The 15,873-nt window shown below is 36.4% G+C and overlaps 1 protein-coding gene across 1 annotated transcript in view; it reads right to left on the bottom strand.

Moving 5' to 3' along the window:
* DNTT (DNA nucleotidylexotransferase) overlaps positions 1-15,873 on the bottom strand; it is a 92,025-nt gene that overhangs the window by 10,948 nt on the left and 65,204 nt on the right. Inside the window, exons 9-10 of the mRNA XM_062001362.1 lie at positions 13,991-14,254; positions 12,454-12,537 (exon numbers count right to left, since the gene is read on the bottom strand). Coding sequence (XP_061857346.1) covers positions 12,454-12,537; positions 13,991-14,254 — 348 coding nt within the window. The remainder of the gene's footprint in view (positions 1-12,453; positions 12,538-13,990; positions 14,255-15,873) is intronic.

Below are 15,873 nucleotides of genomic sequence, written 5' to 3'. Positions count from 1 at the left end.
ACAGGAAAAATGCACAGTCCTGGATTTTATGAAACACAGTTGAATGTAATTCATATGGGGTTATTATAAACAAACCACTTCAAAAGAACATTATTGAGATTGCAAAATCAAAGACCTGCAATTTAAGCAATCCCAGAACAGGGCTGATTGTATTTTAACCTTAATTCATTATTCCTACATATATGCTTAGAGACTTTTTCTTCAAAGAAATAGTGCTGCCTTCAATTCCTGTAACATACTTAGTCTTCTTTCACTAGACAAGAAATACATTGTCACAGCGCTAACAAATATTTGGTGATAGCACTGACAACAATCTTGGGTTGAAGGCCACTGTGAGATCAATCATTCTTAGGAAGCTGAGCTTTTACAATCTGTGTCTGTTCTAGCACTATCTCTTCTGTATTTCTCTATACTAAGTTGCAGCCTTGACTTCTTGACTCAGATTTCTAATGTAACTTCAGGCTCCACTCATACCATATCCAAAGTGAGGCAAACACTGTTTACTCAGTTATTTGGGGCAATGGAATGTATGCTCATTTCTTGTTGCCAGCTTTGAGCATGAGTTTGATGAACTGAATTTATTTTTTAGTCCATCACACTTTCACTCATATCTCCCCACAGTCATTCTTTTTTGTGCCACTTTTCAGCTCAGTCTCTTCAACCAACCCAGATTGTTTTCAACAATGCAGCTCCTAATCAGTCATACCCTTTTCCTTCCCCATTACATAGTCCAACTAGCCTACCCTTCCTGATCCTGTACATCCACCACAGACTTCCCATTTTCACTCCCACTCCATAACCTATTTTCCTCTCTGGCATGCATTTCTTTTCTTTTCCAGATTCCTCTCTAGCTTCATTTTCTTTTGTCTTTTAACAGAAAATCTGAGACTGTGTTACCTGCCCCACATTCAATATCTACCCAAGCATACTGATGGAATAATTAAATTAAAACACTTGAAAACGGTTGTCTCTTTGCTGTCTTAGAAATTTAAATGAATAAAGAAAATTCATAGTATAATAGTAAAAATCCAGAATAGTAAAAGTATTCTGGATCTGCACCTACTTTCTCATTTTGAGATCTCTCATTAGCAATACAGGTTTTACTGAACTGTTCAGAAAACACACCAAGTAAAGGAAACAACAATTAGGTACGTTTATCTTTGTGTTAGATATACAGCTTACTATTACAAAGGGATTAAATTCAGCTATATGTATACATTAATTACATGCAGACTTTGTAAAAATGAGCAATCATATGCTATATGCGAAACCTTTAAACTGCTAGGAGAACACTGGGGAGAAGCACACTTGGTAAGAAAATGCATAATCTTTTTTAATTTACCAGGAGGTAGGAAAAGTAGATTATTTTAATTCTTAATTTTAAAAAATAAAACAGGTGCAAAAAGAACAAATCTCCTAAATCACACATGCAATTTCCACTTCCCTGAGAGAGAGAGAAGAATTGGAACAAAATGAATGTATGTGCATCTGTTTACAATGACTCAGTGTTTAATTGTAGTAATGATTGTGTGAAGAACTAATCACATTGGAAATCAGTATTATAAACTTTGGATCTTTATATTTACTTTAGCTTTAATCCAGTCATTATTGCACACATCTAAAGCAAACTCTGCAGCTGCAGCATGTTTAATTCATCAAGATGTTCTCGAGGCTGACTGTTTCACCGTTATAATTTCATAAATTTAGAGTAGCATCTGCCAAAATAAGACTATAACATCCAGTTTTTAAAGAGTAATTAAAAAATATCTCTTTAACCATGCAAGAAAGCTTCTGCAAGCATTTTTTCAGTGAAAAGTAGTGTGAAGTAAATGTTCTCGGATGACACAAGAAAAGTGATTTTGAGACTATAATTGCTGAATACATGGTTAAACATGTGTGACTGTTACACATCTTATGTAATAAAATGAGAGTTTAAAATCATAGCCAACTCTTCTTCCTATTTGTACATGTATTTAAGAAACAAAAATTTAGTGTAGTGACAGAAAAGAATCAATGCCTGGAAAACAAATTTGGCTTTTTATTTGAAGGCCTATTTACAAATTTCTGGGAAGTGCAGGCAACAATCCAGAGACCTGCAAACAGTCTGGTTTCCTCAGAACCCTCCATCCTCTAAGCCAAGCCAACACATCAAAATAACTTTTTCCAAGTGGTCACTGTCAGGTAAGGTTATTTTAAAATAAAAGTTACTTGCTAAGTGGCATGCAAGCAACACTAATTTAGACTAGTGAGAGAAAAAATTGAATATCATGAGGGAAGTCAGAATTTCAAGTACATTGCCAGGCATGACTGGATGGGCTGCCTACTTGTTTACGAAGCAACTACTTGGGCAGAAGGTAGGCAGTAGCAGAACTGGAGCTGGGTCAGGAGAGCATTACAGTCATATAACAGTCATTTACTTGGGCTGTAATCACACCTTCATCTGTCTTTAGAGATGTATGCAAGGACAGACAGGCAAGTCCTGCCTGAAGTTAGGTAAGGCTTTTCCTAAATAGGAATGTATTCTGTAGGCAACTGATCAAAGACTATGCAACACTGATGATGTCTGCTGCATGCACATGATCGTCACAGTGTGGAAGAAACACCAGGATAAATTTTATCTTTCATGCTTATACTGGTTTCCCAAGAAAAACTAAATATTTTCTTAAACAAAATTTGGGAGCATAGGTTTTTCCTGTTTTCAGTGTAACTGCACAGCACTTAATGGTTTGCAAAGCTGGTTCCCTTTACAAAGTTTTCAGAGCATCTTGTGAATGTACAATTCAGAGCAGTTATATAAACCACCCCTCTTGTTATTCAACAACGAAATAACATTTATGCTATTTAAATTCACATAATGGTTTTAAATGCAAAACTGTCATCAGTCATCAATCAGCCTTCTGCATAGAGTATCATATTTTTCCAATATTTCTTTAACAATAGAAAACATTAAGGCAGCTGTTTCTCTTCTTAATTTTTTATAAGACATAAAACTAATAACTGCTTTCTACTCCAGCCACTCCAAAATAACACTGAGCTTGTGACCTTTCTCCAACAAAACAAACCGACAACCTACAATGTCAGTCCAAGAACATTCATATGCTAATAATTTAATCAATCCATTATGCCCTAAGATCCCAAGCTACTCTTTTACAAAAGAAGCAATGCTAATTATTTTCATCACCTCATTCTTCCTTGAACTGCATAAAAAATAATAATTGGACTTCAAAGGGATTTTCTGGAATATTGCATAAAATATATGGGTTTATATAAAAGTCTAAGTCTACAAGACGAATTCAGTCCTTAGATCCCACAACCAGCCTGAGGATATCCATTGGCTGATGGCATGATAAATCTTCAGGAAAGAGACAATGTCTATCTAGCCATGATCCAGCTGTGAAGCAGATTTGCATGCTGTCTTTAGAAATCTCCCACCATTAAACAGGAATAGAGAAATGTACCTGCAGCAGCTTAATGCATCTAGCCCATTCTACCTTTCACTCAGCCTGACTCCCACATGCTCACTCATATGCTCTAAAGAAAACAATTTAAGGAAATATATCATTCAGAACTTCTGGCATGAAGCAGTTGAAACTAGTTCCTGGTTTCTACAGTCTTCTACAAAGTAGGACACAACTACAGCTCAGACATTGAATACAGCAGACTTCTGCCAGGTTCTTTGCTTCCGAGCAACTGCTGAACAGCAAATAGCATCAACGATAGTGAAGATATCTAGAATTAAAGGAAAGAGAAACATAGAATCCCACTACAGCTGAAACTATGTGAAGTACAGTGAAGAAGTTTTAAGCATCCTTTTTTACTGTCACTATGAGGAGTAGTTTCCAAGTAGTTACCAAAATATAAAAACAAACAAAAAAGTAGCAGTTTATTTTCCAACAATATGAGTTTGAAGTATTTGATAATGGTATTAGTTTTCATTTAATTCAAATAAGGGAGTTTGGTTAAGAAGAAATAGTAAAAAAGGTTGATAAATACTGAATTTAAAATCTCAAATTTATCCATGGTGTAAGTGGTAAGGCTGGGCTTTACATAGCACAGCCGCTCTTTCAGAAGCACTTACAGAATTTTGGGGCATCATCACACCAAGCTCTATAGAGAAATATCATATAGATTTTGCGGGCTAAGAATCTCTGGAATGCAACTTCCCAAGATTCCCCAAGGAAATGACCGTTCTATGGAACACTATTTCTACTTAATACATACATAGTCACATACAAAAAAAATTATTTCATTTCTTTGTGAACAGATCTATTCAGCAAAACATTAAATTTTATTTTGTTGGAATTTTCCTACTCAATGAACCTGGGTGTTCAAAAAAAATGTAAATATCAAAATACTGCTCTGAAAAAATATTCCAATGGAATCTAGTTTACCAAACATTTTAAAAAATCTAAGCCTATTTGAGCTCTTGCCCATCTTCTCAGTGACTTGCTTGACCAGCTACATGGAACCGAAGTTCAGAGCTTACAGCTCCAAGATCCATTTCAGCTTTGAACATTTGAAACAGTCTAATATGTTCTTGTTCCTTTGCATTGCAGGAGCTAGGTTTTACTGTTGGGAAGTGAGATCAAAGGTTAAATGACCTGCTTAAAACTACAGAGAAAATTTGGCTACAGTGCAACCCAAGTTACAAGCTAATAGTCTATCTAATAATAGCTAATAATGGACTAGTCTCGTTCCTCAAGCCACAATACAACAGTGTGTATGCTCTCTTCACCTTACGCAATTGTCACTTCACATCAAATATCAAAATTCCTTCTCATGTTGCCTTTTCACAAGCCAAATCAGGAGTAAAATTCATCAGAAAATGTTCAGAGAACATGAAAACCTGAAATTTGTTTGAATATGTACTCTGATGTCACATCTCTGAACCAATACGATTCTTTAGCTGACTGTAATCACATCAGTCTACCAGGCTGACACGATGCCATATTACAAAGTGATACAAGACTTGTACTTGGCAAGAATAGACTTACAGCAGAGTAAGAAAAGGCATAAATAGAGTAGGTCATCTCCAGATGCTACTTCCAGTCTGCATATTAACGCCCTCCAAACATTAACAGCTGGCTCTTGATTGTCTTTTCTGCTAAGCCAAAATACCAGCAGCACATGCAAAAATTGACACATGAATTTCAGTGATTTGGCTGCACACTCAAGACATTTCTAAGTTCAGATCTTGGACAGTGCACAACCCTGGATAATCTAACTGATAAAACATCAATTTTTTTTTTCAGTCTGCTCATTCAACCTTTCCTTTAGATGTTAATAGTTATCTAGGCTGTGTTTCCTCAATAAGAATGGAAGTTGTGGGACAACTATCTTCAGACACCGGTGACAGTCATCATGTCTTAACAACCACATGTGTCAAGATTTTTGGAAGGTGAAAAAGGACTTTTTCTATCTCATGACTAGACATAACGAACTAGAGGGAGCAGAGAGAGCTTCTACCAAACATACTACAGAAAATTTACAGCTGTTAATAACAAAGATTGGGTATCTGATTTGGATCTTCAAATGGATAAGCCATGAGAGATAATAGCATCACAACAATCTAGTATTTATGAACTGCAAGCTGCAACCTCAGATAACATCCAGGGACACAGAGTCAGTGAAAAAAAAAAAAAGGAATCCAATATATTTATGTTTCTGTGGTATTTTAAGAATAACAAGCAATAGAAAGATTTTGCAGCACTGCAGAAGACCAACTGACAACAAGTATCAGAATAACAGAAGTTAAACCAAAATCAACTCACATTAAAAATACAGCTTTTCTTGATGAAATGTTTGTAACTTGATGGTTCTCACAGTCTGGAATCTAAACTGTATTTAAAAATGGGTCATTTTAATTTCAGCAGAAAGACATAGCTTTTGTCTTTCAGATGAGATCTCTAGGTAATTCTTAAGGGCCTATTGGATCCTCTCAATACTGGGATAAAGAAGGTAACTTCTCAAACTGACATTGTATACCAGTAAGTTATAAACACCTTTTTAACAGCAATTTCCTGGATTTTGAAGTCGTATTGATAGTACCTAAGGGAAACTAGGCAGTAACATTAGAGTCTATAAAACTATTGGAGTCCACAGAATTGGATCACATGATATCAAATTAAAGAAATTGAGACTTCAGTGAGGTTAATCATAGAGACAAAGTAAAGCCATGAAGAGCACAGACAGATAATAAAATGTTACATTTATAGCAGAGAAATCTCCAAAGTTAAATATGGCACAGTTAATACACTGACTGGACCATTGTATCTCATGTTCTATTTTCCTTAAGTAAAATTCTTATTGAAGACAAACACACAATTGAGTCCATTTGATGAGAGACCGGTAATTCCACATTGGCTTACCCACCCTCTTGGTGAAAAGTGGAAAAATCCACTATCATAGAGTCCCGATTCAGACACTGTAGTGCCCTTCTGCATGACAAGGATACTTTAGTTAACAGCACCAGAGTTTGGTAAAGGAGCAACCAACAACCTTTGTGGTTCCTGAATCTTATCCCAGGATTGCTGATATTGTAAAGGGGAGAAGCTCTCATACTTCAAGGATGACTGTTCCTTTAAGAATAGAAAACCTGTGGTTTGACAGCCACTTTAAAAACAATGACACATTACAACAAAAGTGACACATTTATTGCATTCTCATGCAAGAAGAGGAGAGTTCCTCAGCTTAAAGATACATGTTTAAAAGTAAAACAGGGATTAAAGCTTTATCTTCTTTAGTCACATCCACTGGATCTCTCTCAAATATACCTAGTTAAAAAGCTATCAGAATATTTTCAAAACTTACTAACAACTGCCCTAATACATCACAAACTTTTAGTCATTGCAAAAATGTGTCTTTCAAATCTCAGTATGTGGCAAACTGTATATATACATGCACACTAAAAGCCACAGTTCAAGACAGTGAACTAATAGCAACATCACATAAATACATAAAAGAGGTCAGTGTTTACACTCTTATTAGCTCCTGATTAAGTCTAGACACAATTCATGTTGTAACCAAAAATTCTTCATAAAATTTTTTCTTAAATAGGGTTATAAAGGGTTAAGGGACAAATGACCCTAATCCAATATGAAAGGATGTAAAAACAGCCAGTGATGCCATTATTTCTAGCTTAAACACCTTAATTTTTCTCAGGAAAAGCCTGTTGTTCAGCTGACCTGAATTATGATTCACGTAGAAAAATGAAATTATTTTTTGGAAAACCACTTCTAAGTTACTTAGAGAGCCTCCTGTTCACTAATGAATCAGAAAAGTTTTACAGCAATAATTTTATTGGCACAGTTCATAAATGTGGTATGCCATTTGTAACCAATGCAACAGTAATAATAATAAGACGTGGGGAATGTATGATTTATCTGATTTCCTGATGGCTGATAGATGAACTCATTCATTCTCTAAGTGTGCAAACCATTGGAAGGTTTGCTGTCCAGCTAATGGAAATCACAGAAACTTCATACTTCAAGTTGGTACATACAAGTACTGATTTGGACATTCACTCTTCTTTTATGAAAAAGAGGCTCATTGTTAGTTAATTTTCAATTTTTGGCTTTGCAATTTTCCTATCAAAGGAAGATCTACAAAATGTGGTTTTTATATACAGAACTGAAAAAAACACATTAGTTCAATGGCTGCACACTGTCTTCCAAAACCCACAAATATATGAAAAACATTCACATGATAAAAAAATATTATAAGGCTGAAGAATAATTTCACAGAATAACTTTGTAATGAGTCCCTGGAGGAAATATCTGTTCCTTTTGTTACCCTCTGCAAAGCTATGTAATTGATTCATAACTGCTGTGTTAATGCTCCCTATTCCCTTCAGAACCCCTTTGGAAATATATTAAACTAACCAGAACTCTCTTCTGATGCAACCCCTTGAATGCTGGAATCTGGAATTCTCTGACATGTATTTCAGGCAGCGGACCACAGTGGAGGCTTCAGGGCCAAAGGGCTGATAAATATTAATATAGAAGAACAAAGTTCACCAAATTACATATTGGAGTCCAGACCAATCCAGGAATCTGTTGTCTTTTCTAATGAAAGACCCTCTCTTACAGGCAATGTTATGCTCTAGCAAAAAAAAAAAAAAAGAATAAAAAAATCTAAGTTTATTTTCTATACTATGGTTTATTAACTTCTTATATCAGTTAGCAAAATATTAAAGGATGACAGGCAAGTGTTTTCAAAGAAAGGATTTGGTCTTCATCACGACTGAGAATTAGTTTTACTCTACCTGACCTTTCTATTCATTTTGCTGTACACGCACAGAGTAATAAGAGAAGAAGAATGAAGCAGGCGGAAAGGATTTGGCCCAGCTCCTGAATTATACCCCAGTGACTTTTACAGATTTATGCATGAAAGTTTGTCTGCCTGGACTGAGACAATGACATCAGGTAAACTCTCTACAGCAAACAAGGAGAGAAATATGTAAAGATGTGATTCAGTTTTCATCTGTGGTGCCTAATTAACCTTAATTATAATTGTTTTGCGGGATCTTGAGACATTTGTACAAGGGATATCTGCTTACCTACTGTTTTTAGCTTTGAGAAAGCTTTCCTTTGAGAAAGGAAAATTTCCAACCACATAGAAAAAAATTGTCCTTAAGAAATACATATATTCATATTCCAATCTAAATTTGAGAAAAGGCATAGATAAAATACTCATGTTTTTAATGCTCACAGTCAAATATTTTTTAAATAAAACCAGTAGAATTATAGTAAAGATAGAATCATAGACTAGTAGGGGTTGGAAGGGACCTTTAGAGATCATTTAGTCCAACACCCCTGCAGAAGCAGGTTGACCTACATCAGGTCGCATATGAACATGTCCAGGCGGGTCTTGAAGACCTCCAAGGAAGGAGACTCCACACTCTCCCTGGGCAGCCTGTGCCAGGACTCCTTCATTTGAACAGTAAAATAGTTTTTTCTTATATTTAAGTGGAACTTTTTGTGTTCCACCTTCATCCCATTACCCCTTGTCCTGTTGCTGGCTACTACAGAAAAAAAAGGGATGTCCCAACCTCCTGACACCCACCCTTTAGAAAGCTGTAAATATTAATGAGATCTCCCCTCAGTCTCCTCTTCTCCAGACTAAACAGCCCCAGTTCCCACAGCCTTTCCTCATATGAAAGATGTTCCAGTCCCCTGATCATCTTTGTGGCCCTACACTGGACTCTCTCCAGAAGTTCTCTGTCCCTCTTGAGCTGAGGAGCCCAGAATTGGCTCCTCAGAATTGGCTCCTCCCAGACACAGGACTCCAGATGAGGCCTCACCAGGGCAGAGTAGAGGGGGAGAAGAACCTCCCTTGATCTGCTGGCCACACTCTTCTTGATGCATCTCAGGATGCCATTGGCCTTCTTGTCCACGAGGACACATTACTGGCTCATGGTTAGTTTATTATCAATCAGGATTCCCAGGTCTCTCTCTGCAGAGCTGCTCTTCAACAGTTCGATCCCCAGCCTGTACTGGTGCGTGGGGTTGTTCCTTCCCAGATGTAGGACTCTGCACTTGTCCTTGTTGAACCTCTTGAGGTTCCTCTCTGCCCAACTCTCAAGCCGGTTAAGATCCTGCTGAATGACAGCACAGCCTTCTGGGCAATCAGCCAGTTCTCCCAGTTTGGTGTCATCAGTGAACTTGTACACTCTGTCCCCTCATCCAGGTCATTGAGATGAGTTCTCTGGTCTTCATTATTCCATTAAGTAAAAAACCCTAAGAATTTCATGTTTAGTTGTGTGTTGCCTTAAGTAGCACTAGACTCGGTAAGTATTTTCATTCACTTACTAAGCTTACTAACTTGATGACCCTGAAAATTTATCAACTTTGGCAGCCACTCAACTCACTGCAAACATCTTTTTCACCATGGGTCATCACTTCAAGTTTCACAGTTACAGACCCCATTGCTGAATTACTCACATTCTTGAGTTTATTACACGCTTGGTGGCAGTGTGGAAGGCTTTTTTTTCAAAATATGCTTTATGAGAACAAGATATAATATTGCAAAGTTAAAAATATGAAAAAAATTATTCTACATATTAGATTATAAATTACAGGGTGGGGGGGCAGAGCTGCCTCCAAGTTTCTTGTTAGAATGACACTACTTGATATCATATCCTTTTTTAAGTAGATTATAACTTTAGTGCTGTTGTGTCTGAAATTTTTCATATGGCATATTTACCTTTGAACTTTCTTTCTTTGTGGAAATTTTCAGTTAATGTAATTTAGCTATTTCTGAGAATGTAGCAGAAACAAGAACAATGTTCTGTTTTATCAAAAGATTCACATGATTTCTTATTTTGAAATCTATATTTTATCTGTGTTTCACAGGGAAAAAAGAAAAAAGGAGGTAAACTGGTTGGCCCTGGAATTAAATGAGAAAGAGAGATATTACTGTGGGAGGATAATGATAGACAGACATTCAAGAGTAGAATTATCCCCCTGGAAGTGACAATTGATCCATTCACATCCTTTATTTGATATATGGAAGTTCTAAGTTAAGGAATTCTTGCTCAACACTGCTCAAATTCTCCTTGAAGGTTTGGATTTTCTTTTTTTATCTTGTCCTTGACATAGAATTCCTGCATTATATTCTTATAAGGAAAATTTTGTAAGCCTTCTTAGTCCTCTCAATAACTTTGTTTCTTTGGGTTTGGACAGTACAATGAAGAAATTGAAACTCAGAAATTGAAAAGAAAGAAGTTGAAACTCAGTCATGCAGAAAGTCTAGAGGTTCTGTTAGAGCTCCAGCTGATGGCTTTGGCGAACATATCATGGACATACACATTTCTATGTATTTTTCAAAGTCCCGAGGCAGATACTCAACACAAAAAAAATCAAGCCAGACACTGCATACAGGGGACCTTTCAAAGCAATGAACTTTTAGGGCCTTAAATCTTTCTCTGCCTCAGTTCTTTACTTGAAAATTTGGGAAGACAAGAACATCTTTCTTCCCAGAGGGTGCTGTGAAGATAAACTCATCATTTATCTGTGAAACATTCTGCCTAGTCCACTGAAATATACATGGAAACTTACATTTCTTTTCCCAGAAGGATTTGAATGGTACATGAGATATAAAGCCAAAACACAATAAAGAAAAGAATAATACTGATTGATGTTGTTCATGAATGAACAGTGTCCATTTTGCATCACTGAATGCCTCAGGGTTCTGGGTAAAAGCAACTGATATAATGATACTTGTATATCAGGCAGGCAAATTTTACTGCACACAAAAAAAAAACACTGGCATTTCTTAAATTCTTTGTATTTCCATAATGCAGTTGTCTGTTACACCCAAAAGCTATTTAACAGAGTACACATTAACTTGCAGGTTCAGTATATTATGTTAAGGCAAAGAGTTTATATTTTGAATGCTTTGAAAATGTAAAAGACAGGTAGGAAGACACTGACATCCCTGAATTTCCTCCCTTAGACACTTGTTAGCATTTTTGTCTATTATGTGATTTTACATTTTCTTCTAAAGCATTTAATATTGAAAATCATTGGAGGCAGGATATTTGACTAAATGGATCATTAGTCTGATCATTTCCCTGTGTTTCTATGTGAACTGAGGATGCTAATAGCATCTGAGCCTGACAAGCACATATGGAGATAGCTGAATTGGAGCAAGGGCTTACATCATTGCTGTGCCTTACAAAAAAAAGTGTTGCATGTAAGCAGATATGCTACAAGCAGCCTCCATTCTACAAAGAATGTATAGGTAAAATTATTATAAAACCTTGAAATAGTACTTCTGCCTTTCCCTATAATGACATCAATAAACATCTTCAATATTGATTTTTGCTTATTATTAAAATGCCCTAATACAAATAGAGATATTAAGCCAGATAAATGCAGAGATCAGTATAACAACAGTCAAAAACATTTAGACCTGAAATACTACAAATTACTACCAAGCCTGTCTGAACAGAATTCCATATAGACCTCTGAACGGATTGTTTTTAAAAATAGGCTGATCCCTGATCTCATCCTAGTATAACACCCTACAAAAACTTTCTTAGGCCTTCTAGTTAGGCCTTCACTACTCAATGTCCTTTCCCCCTTCAAAATGTCAGCACAATCTCTGTTGAGTTTGTGCCTGTGACACAGAACTGACTCTTCATTCTGAAACAGAACATTAAAATGCTTTTTAAAAATACTTGCAGGTAAGTTCTCAGTTTTCTGAAGGTTGCACATTTCCTTCCAAACATCACTATCTAATGTGTGTTTCTTGTTAAATTTCAGAAATTACTTTAGCCATGCCAAAAAATATTTATGGATTCAGTTGTTCAAATTTAATTAGACTGTCAATGAAACTAAATTGTTATATCACACAATGGATAGAAAATCAAGCCAAAATATTATATATATTTGAATATCAAACAGAAACTGAAAATGCACACCGGGAAATAAAAACATGACAACTCAGTACCTTCCTTCTGTCATATAGGGCATGGTTATCCAATATCATCTTCCTCTCATGATTAGCAAACCTCCGCAAATCACGTCCAAACTGCTGTAAAAGGTATTGCAAATATGAGCAATTCTGACAAGTAAAAACTGTTATTCTTTGTATAAGATCTCTAGCATCAAACCACATAATAAATAAACATGTTAAAATTACATATATTAAAAGACAACAGGCTGGAAAAATGAATAATCTGAAAGGATAATGTTCTGATAGGCAATGATTCATCATTTCAGTTGATTAGTCTGAGAATAGCTGGGCACTATATGAGAAAATATGTTTATGTATAGCCTACGATGGGCTCACACATTCTGTAGGTGAATTATCTCAACAGATAATTGGAGCTGAATGAGGCAGAGAAAGAATCATTGCCTACTCAACAAAAGGGCCTCACAGCGTGCATTTTCAGTGTAGAAATCCACCTACAAAGTTGGAAGAAGGGCTTTTAAGTAGCCAAACTCTACCGGGATTAGGGCACTGAAGTTAGGGCACTGAAGTTTGCAGAACTTAATCCAAAGTACAAATAAATATATTTTATTATCTCAAAAAAGAGAAGTTACTGAAGTAACTCATCATCTCAGTGGGAGAGCATACCAATCGAAACATTTTTTCTGTTTTAAAACATCCTGCTTTCAATTAACTTGAGTAGAATAGAGTGGCAATGCACATGTACTGCTTCTAGCACATCAAAAAGACCATTCAGAGCAGGCTCAGGAGCTCTCCATTATAACACGTAATCACTCCCTAAGAAAAATAACCTCAGAAGGTGAGCATGTAGAACAGATTAAAAAATAATTCTCTCTGGAGAGAAAGAAATCATTTGAGTTTGCATTTAGTTAGTAGTTTTTTTTTATTTTGAAATACTGTACTGTTTTACATTATAGCCACTACTACAGTGTACTGTGAAAGTAGCTACACATCAAGTTTTCTTATTAAATATAAATCAAACAAGATTTTATTCTAGTCCAAAACCAGTGTGCAAATATTAACATTTTCCAATTTTTTAAAATTTAAAACATTCAAATTACAACTGAAATAAGCCATTTTATCTAAGCCAAAAAGAAAGATATCAATTTTTTTTCAATTTCGTATAAAACAAATTAGGTTCCAATTCAGAACATCTCTTCCTCAAGTGTTTAATTTCCTGTAAAATTCTGTGACATTTTCCAAAATATATCTCTACTCAGTAACCATTTAAATTGCTTCTTAACACTAGCATGATAAAAAAGAGAACACAAGTGACTGAAAATCTAGCTCTCCAGGCCATGAACCTAAACATTAAGCTTCAAGGAAAACAAACGTTAACTACTCTAGAGAGACATCCATAAATGTCAGTGGTGAGTTCATCAGTTCCAACCTACGGTCAGAGGTTGATGACAGCATGAAATGTGACAAGTGGAGAGAAGGAACATTTTTTTTAAATCCATGAACCCTGAATATCCTGCAATAGAAAAAATAGATTAGCAATGTTAAGAAAAGATAGACTGGTGTGGTTACTTACCCTGGAGCCTGTCCAGCCCAAGAGAGCATATGCATATTGCTCAAAGGGGGTTATGACCAGATCTACACGGATTGCCTTCCAGTCTTTGACTTCTGCCAGATCAAAGTGTTTTGATGTGTTGCAACTGCTGTTGTCTGCTCTTGGTTGATATAATTTTAAAATTGCAAAACACTTCTGAAAATGATCCATGGCATCAACTTGTCTGCTTGGTAGCTGTTCTTTTAGAAATGTTGATTCAATCATATCACAATATAGGAGTAAGCCCTAAAGAGAAGACATTGAATTGCTGGACTGGTTTTACTGTAACTCCTAAGTTTATAAACTGTTGTTTTAAAAAATTCATGTAAAATGCAGTTTGAGGAAACACAGAACTGTGTCAGGTCAAATCTGGGCTAAACAGAGAAGAGAAACAGCTGTAAATTTTGGAAAACTATTACCAGATCCTTTGAGAGAAATCTGCTGTGGTAGTTATCTAATAGTGGCAACATCCTGCCCTGTACTAAGGAGATAACATTTGCAATTCTTCCACTCTGTCGTTTACCTCTAAGCTTTTTGTAGTTGATCTCAACAGACATTTGTATACAGGGATTGATGCTTTCCCACATGGCAGACATCTAGAAAAAACAATTAGTCCAGAGCACAGTCTTGCTGACAAATTCCAAACAGAGTATTTGGAAAGTGCCTGCTGTGTGAGATTTCCTTATGACAAGGTCTGCAGTCTCCAGAGATGTGGAATGGCCCTGGCTTTGCCTTTTGTTTGAAGGGAATGCAACAAAAATTTTTGATCCTCAAGAATCAAATTTTATTAAAGAATAAACAAGATTTTCCTTTTACAATAAAAATTCAGAGTAAGAAAAATAGAAGTAATAGAGCATTGTAAATTAATTGCTTCTAATTCAGCACTGTAGAAAAGGCTAGTAGCCAGTAGCCTTTTCATGGCTCCCAGGGCTGCAGTAAACTCTGCGCTATATCCTCTAGGCCTTTAGGGAAAGCATCTTTCTGTCATTTCCAAGGCTGTATTTGTGCCTTTTCTTTGCATTTCCAGGCAGCTTCCAAGGTTACTGATTTCCTAGGCATCTCAGACTTACCGTGCACTCCCAAAGCTTCTTAGACCTCTGCATTTTCAGCTGCCCTCAGATAAAGTACACTATTCCCTTAACAGCCAGAAAACCTCTCATCATCCAAAACACAGCATCTGGGACAAGACAAGGAACACATCCCTCTGCTGCCCAGCACATCCTTCTTAAAGCATACAAAAGTCATATGCACAATAACAAAGAAATAAAGCAGATACTGTCCATCATATTACTTCTTTCAATCATCCTGGAGTCTTCAGAATAAAAATGGAGATATAACAAGGCTCAGTGTCACCATGCCATCTCTAGCAGGAGGACTCAACTGGCAAAAAGATTTCACTCTCTGAGAGTGGTTCCACATGATGAAAACACTTAGATGTGTGTCTAAGTCCCAGTATGCTCAGTCTTAATTTAGCTTTTATAGATTCACAAAATATAGGAAACCACTGTGTCTGCCTCCTCTGAGCTCTTGATCTCACAAAAAGTTGGGACTTCTGAGATTTGCCTTTGGAATGGGTTAGCAACAATTGTGCATAACTCACTTCATAGTCTATTAGGTGTTCAACTGGCCAGTCTGGTGCCTCTACAATAACTATTTAAGGACAGGAATTTAAAGTGCTTGGGAGAAAGTGTAAGAGTGGTACAAGATGGAGGTGATCATGCAGACCCCACAGTCAGAGAAAGAGGAAGGAAGGAAGAACACCAGACCAGAGACCCCTCTGCAACCTGTGACAAGAACACAGGCTGTACCCCTGTAACCTGTGGAGGGCAATGACAGGACTAAGAGCCACCAGCAGCTCCAGGTGA

This window comes from Colius striatus, chromosome 8 (genome assembly GCF_028858725.1).
Source record: "Colius striatus isolate bColStr4 chromosome 8, bColStr4.1.hap1, whole genome shotgun sequence".
NCBI classification, from domain to species: Eukaryota; Metazoa; Chordata; class Aves; order Coliiformes; family Coliidae; genus Colius; species Colius striatus.
The sequence above is the reverse complement of the archived record's forward strand: the minus strand, read 5'-3'. Positions and strand labels throughout refer to the sequence as shown.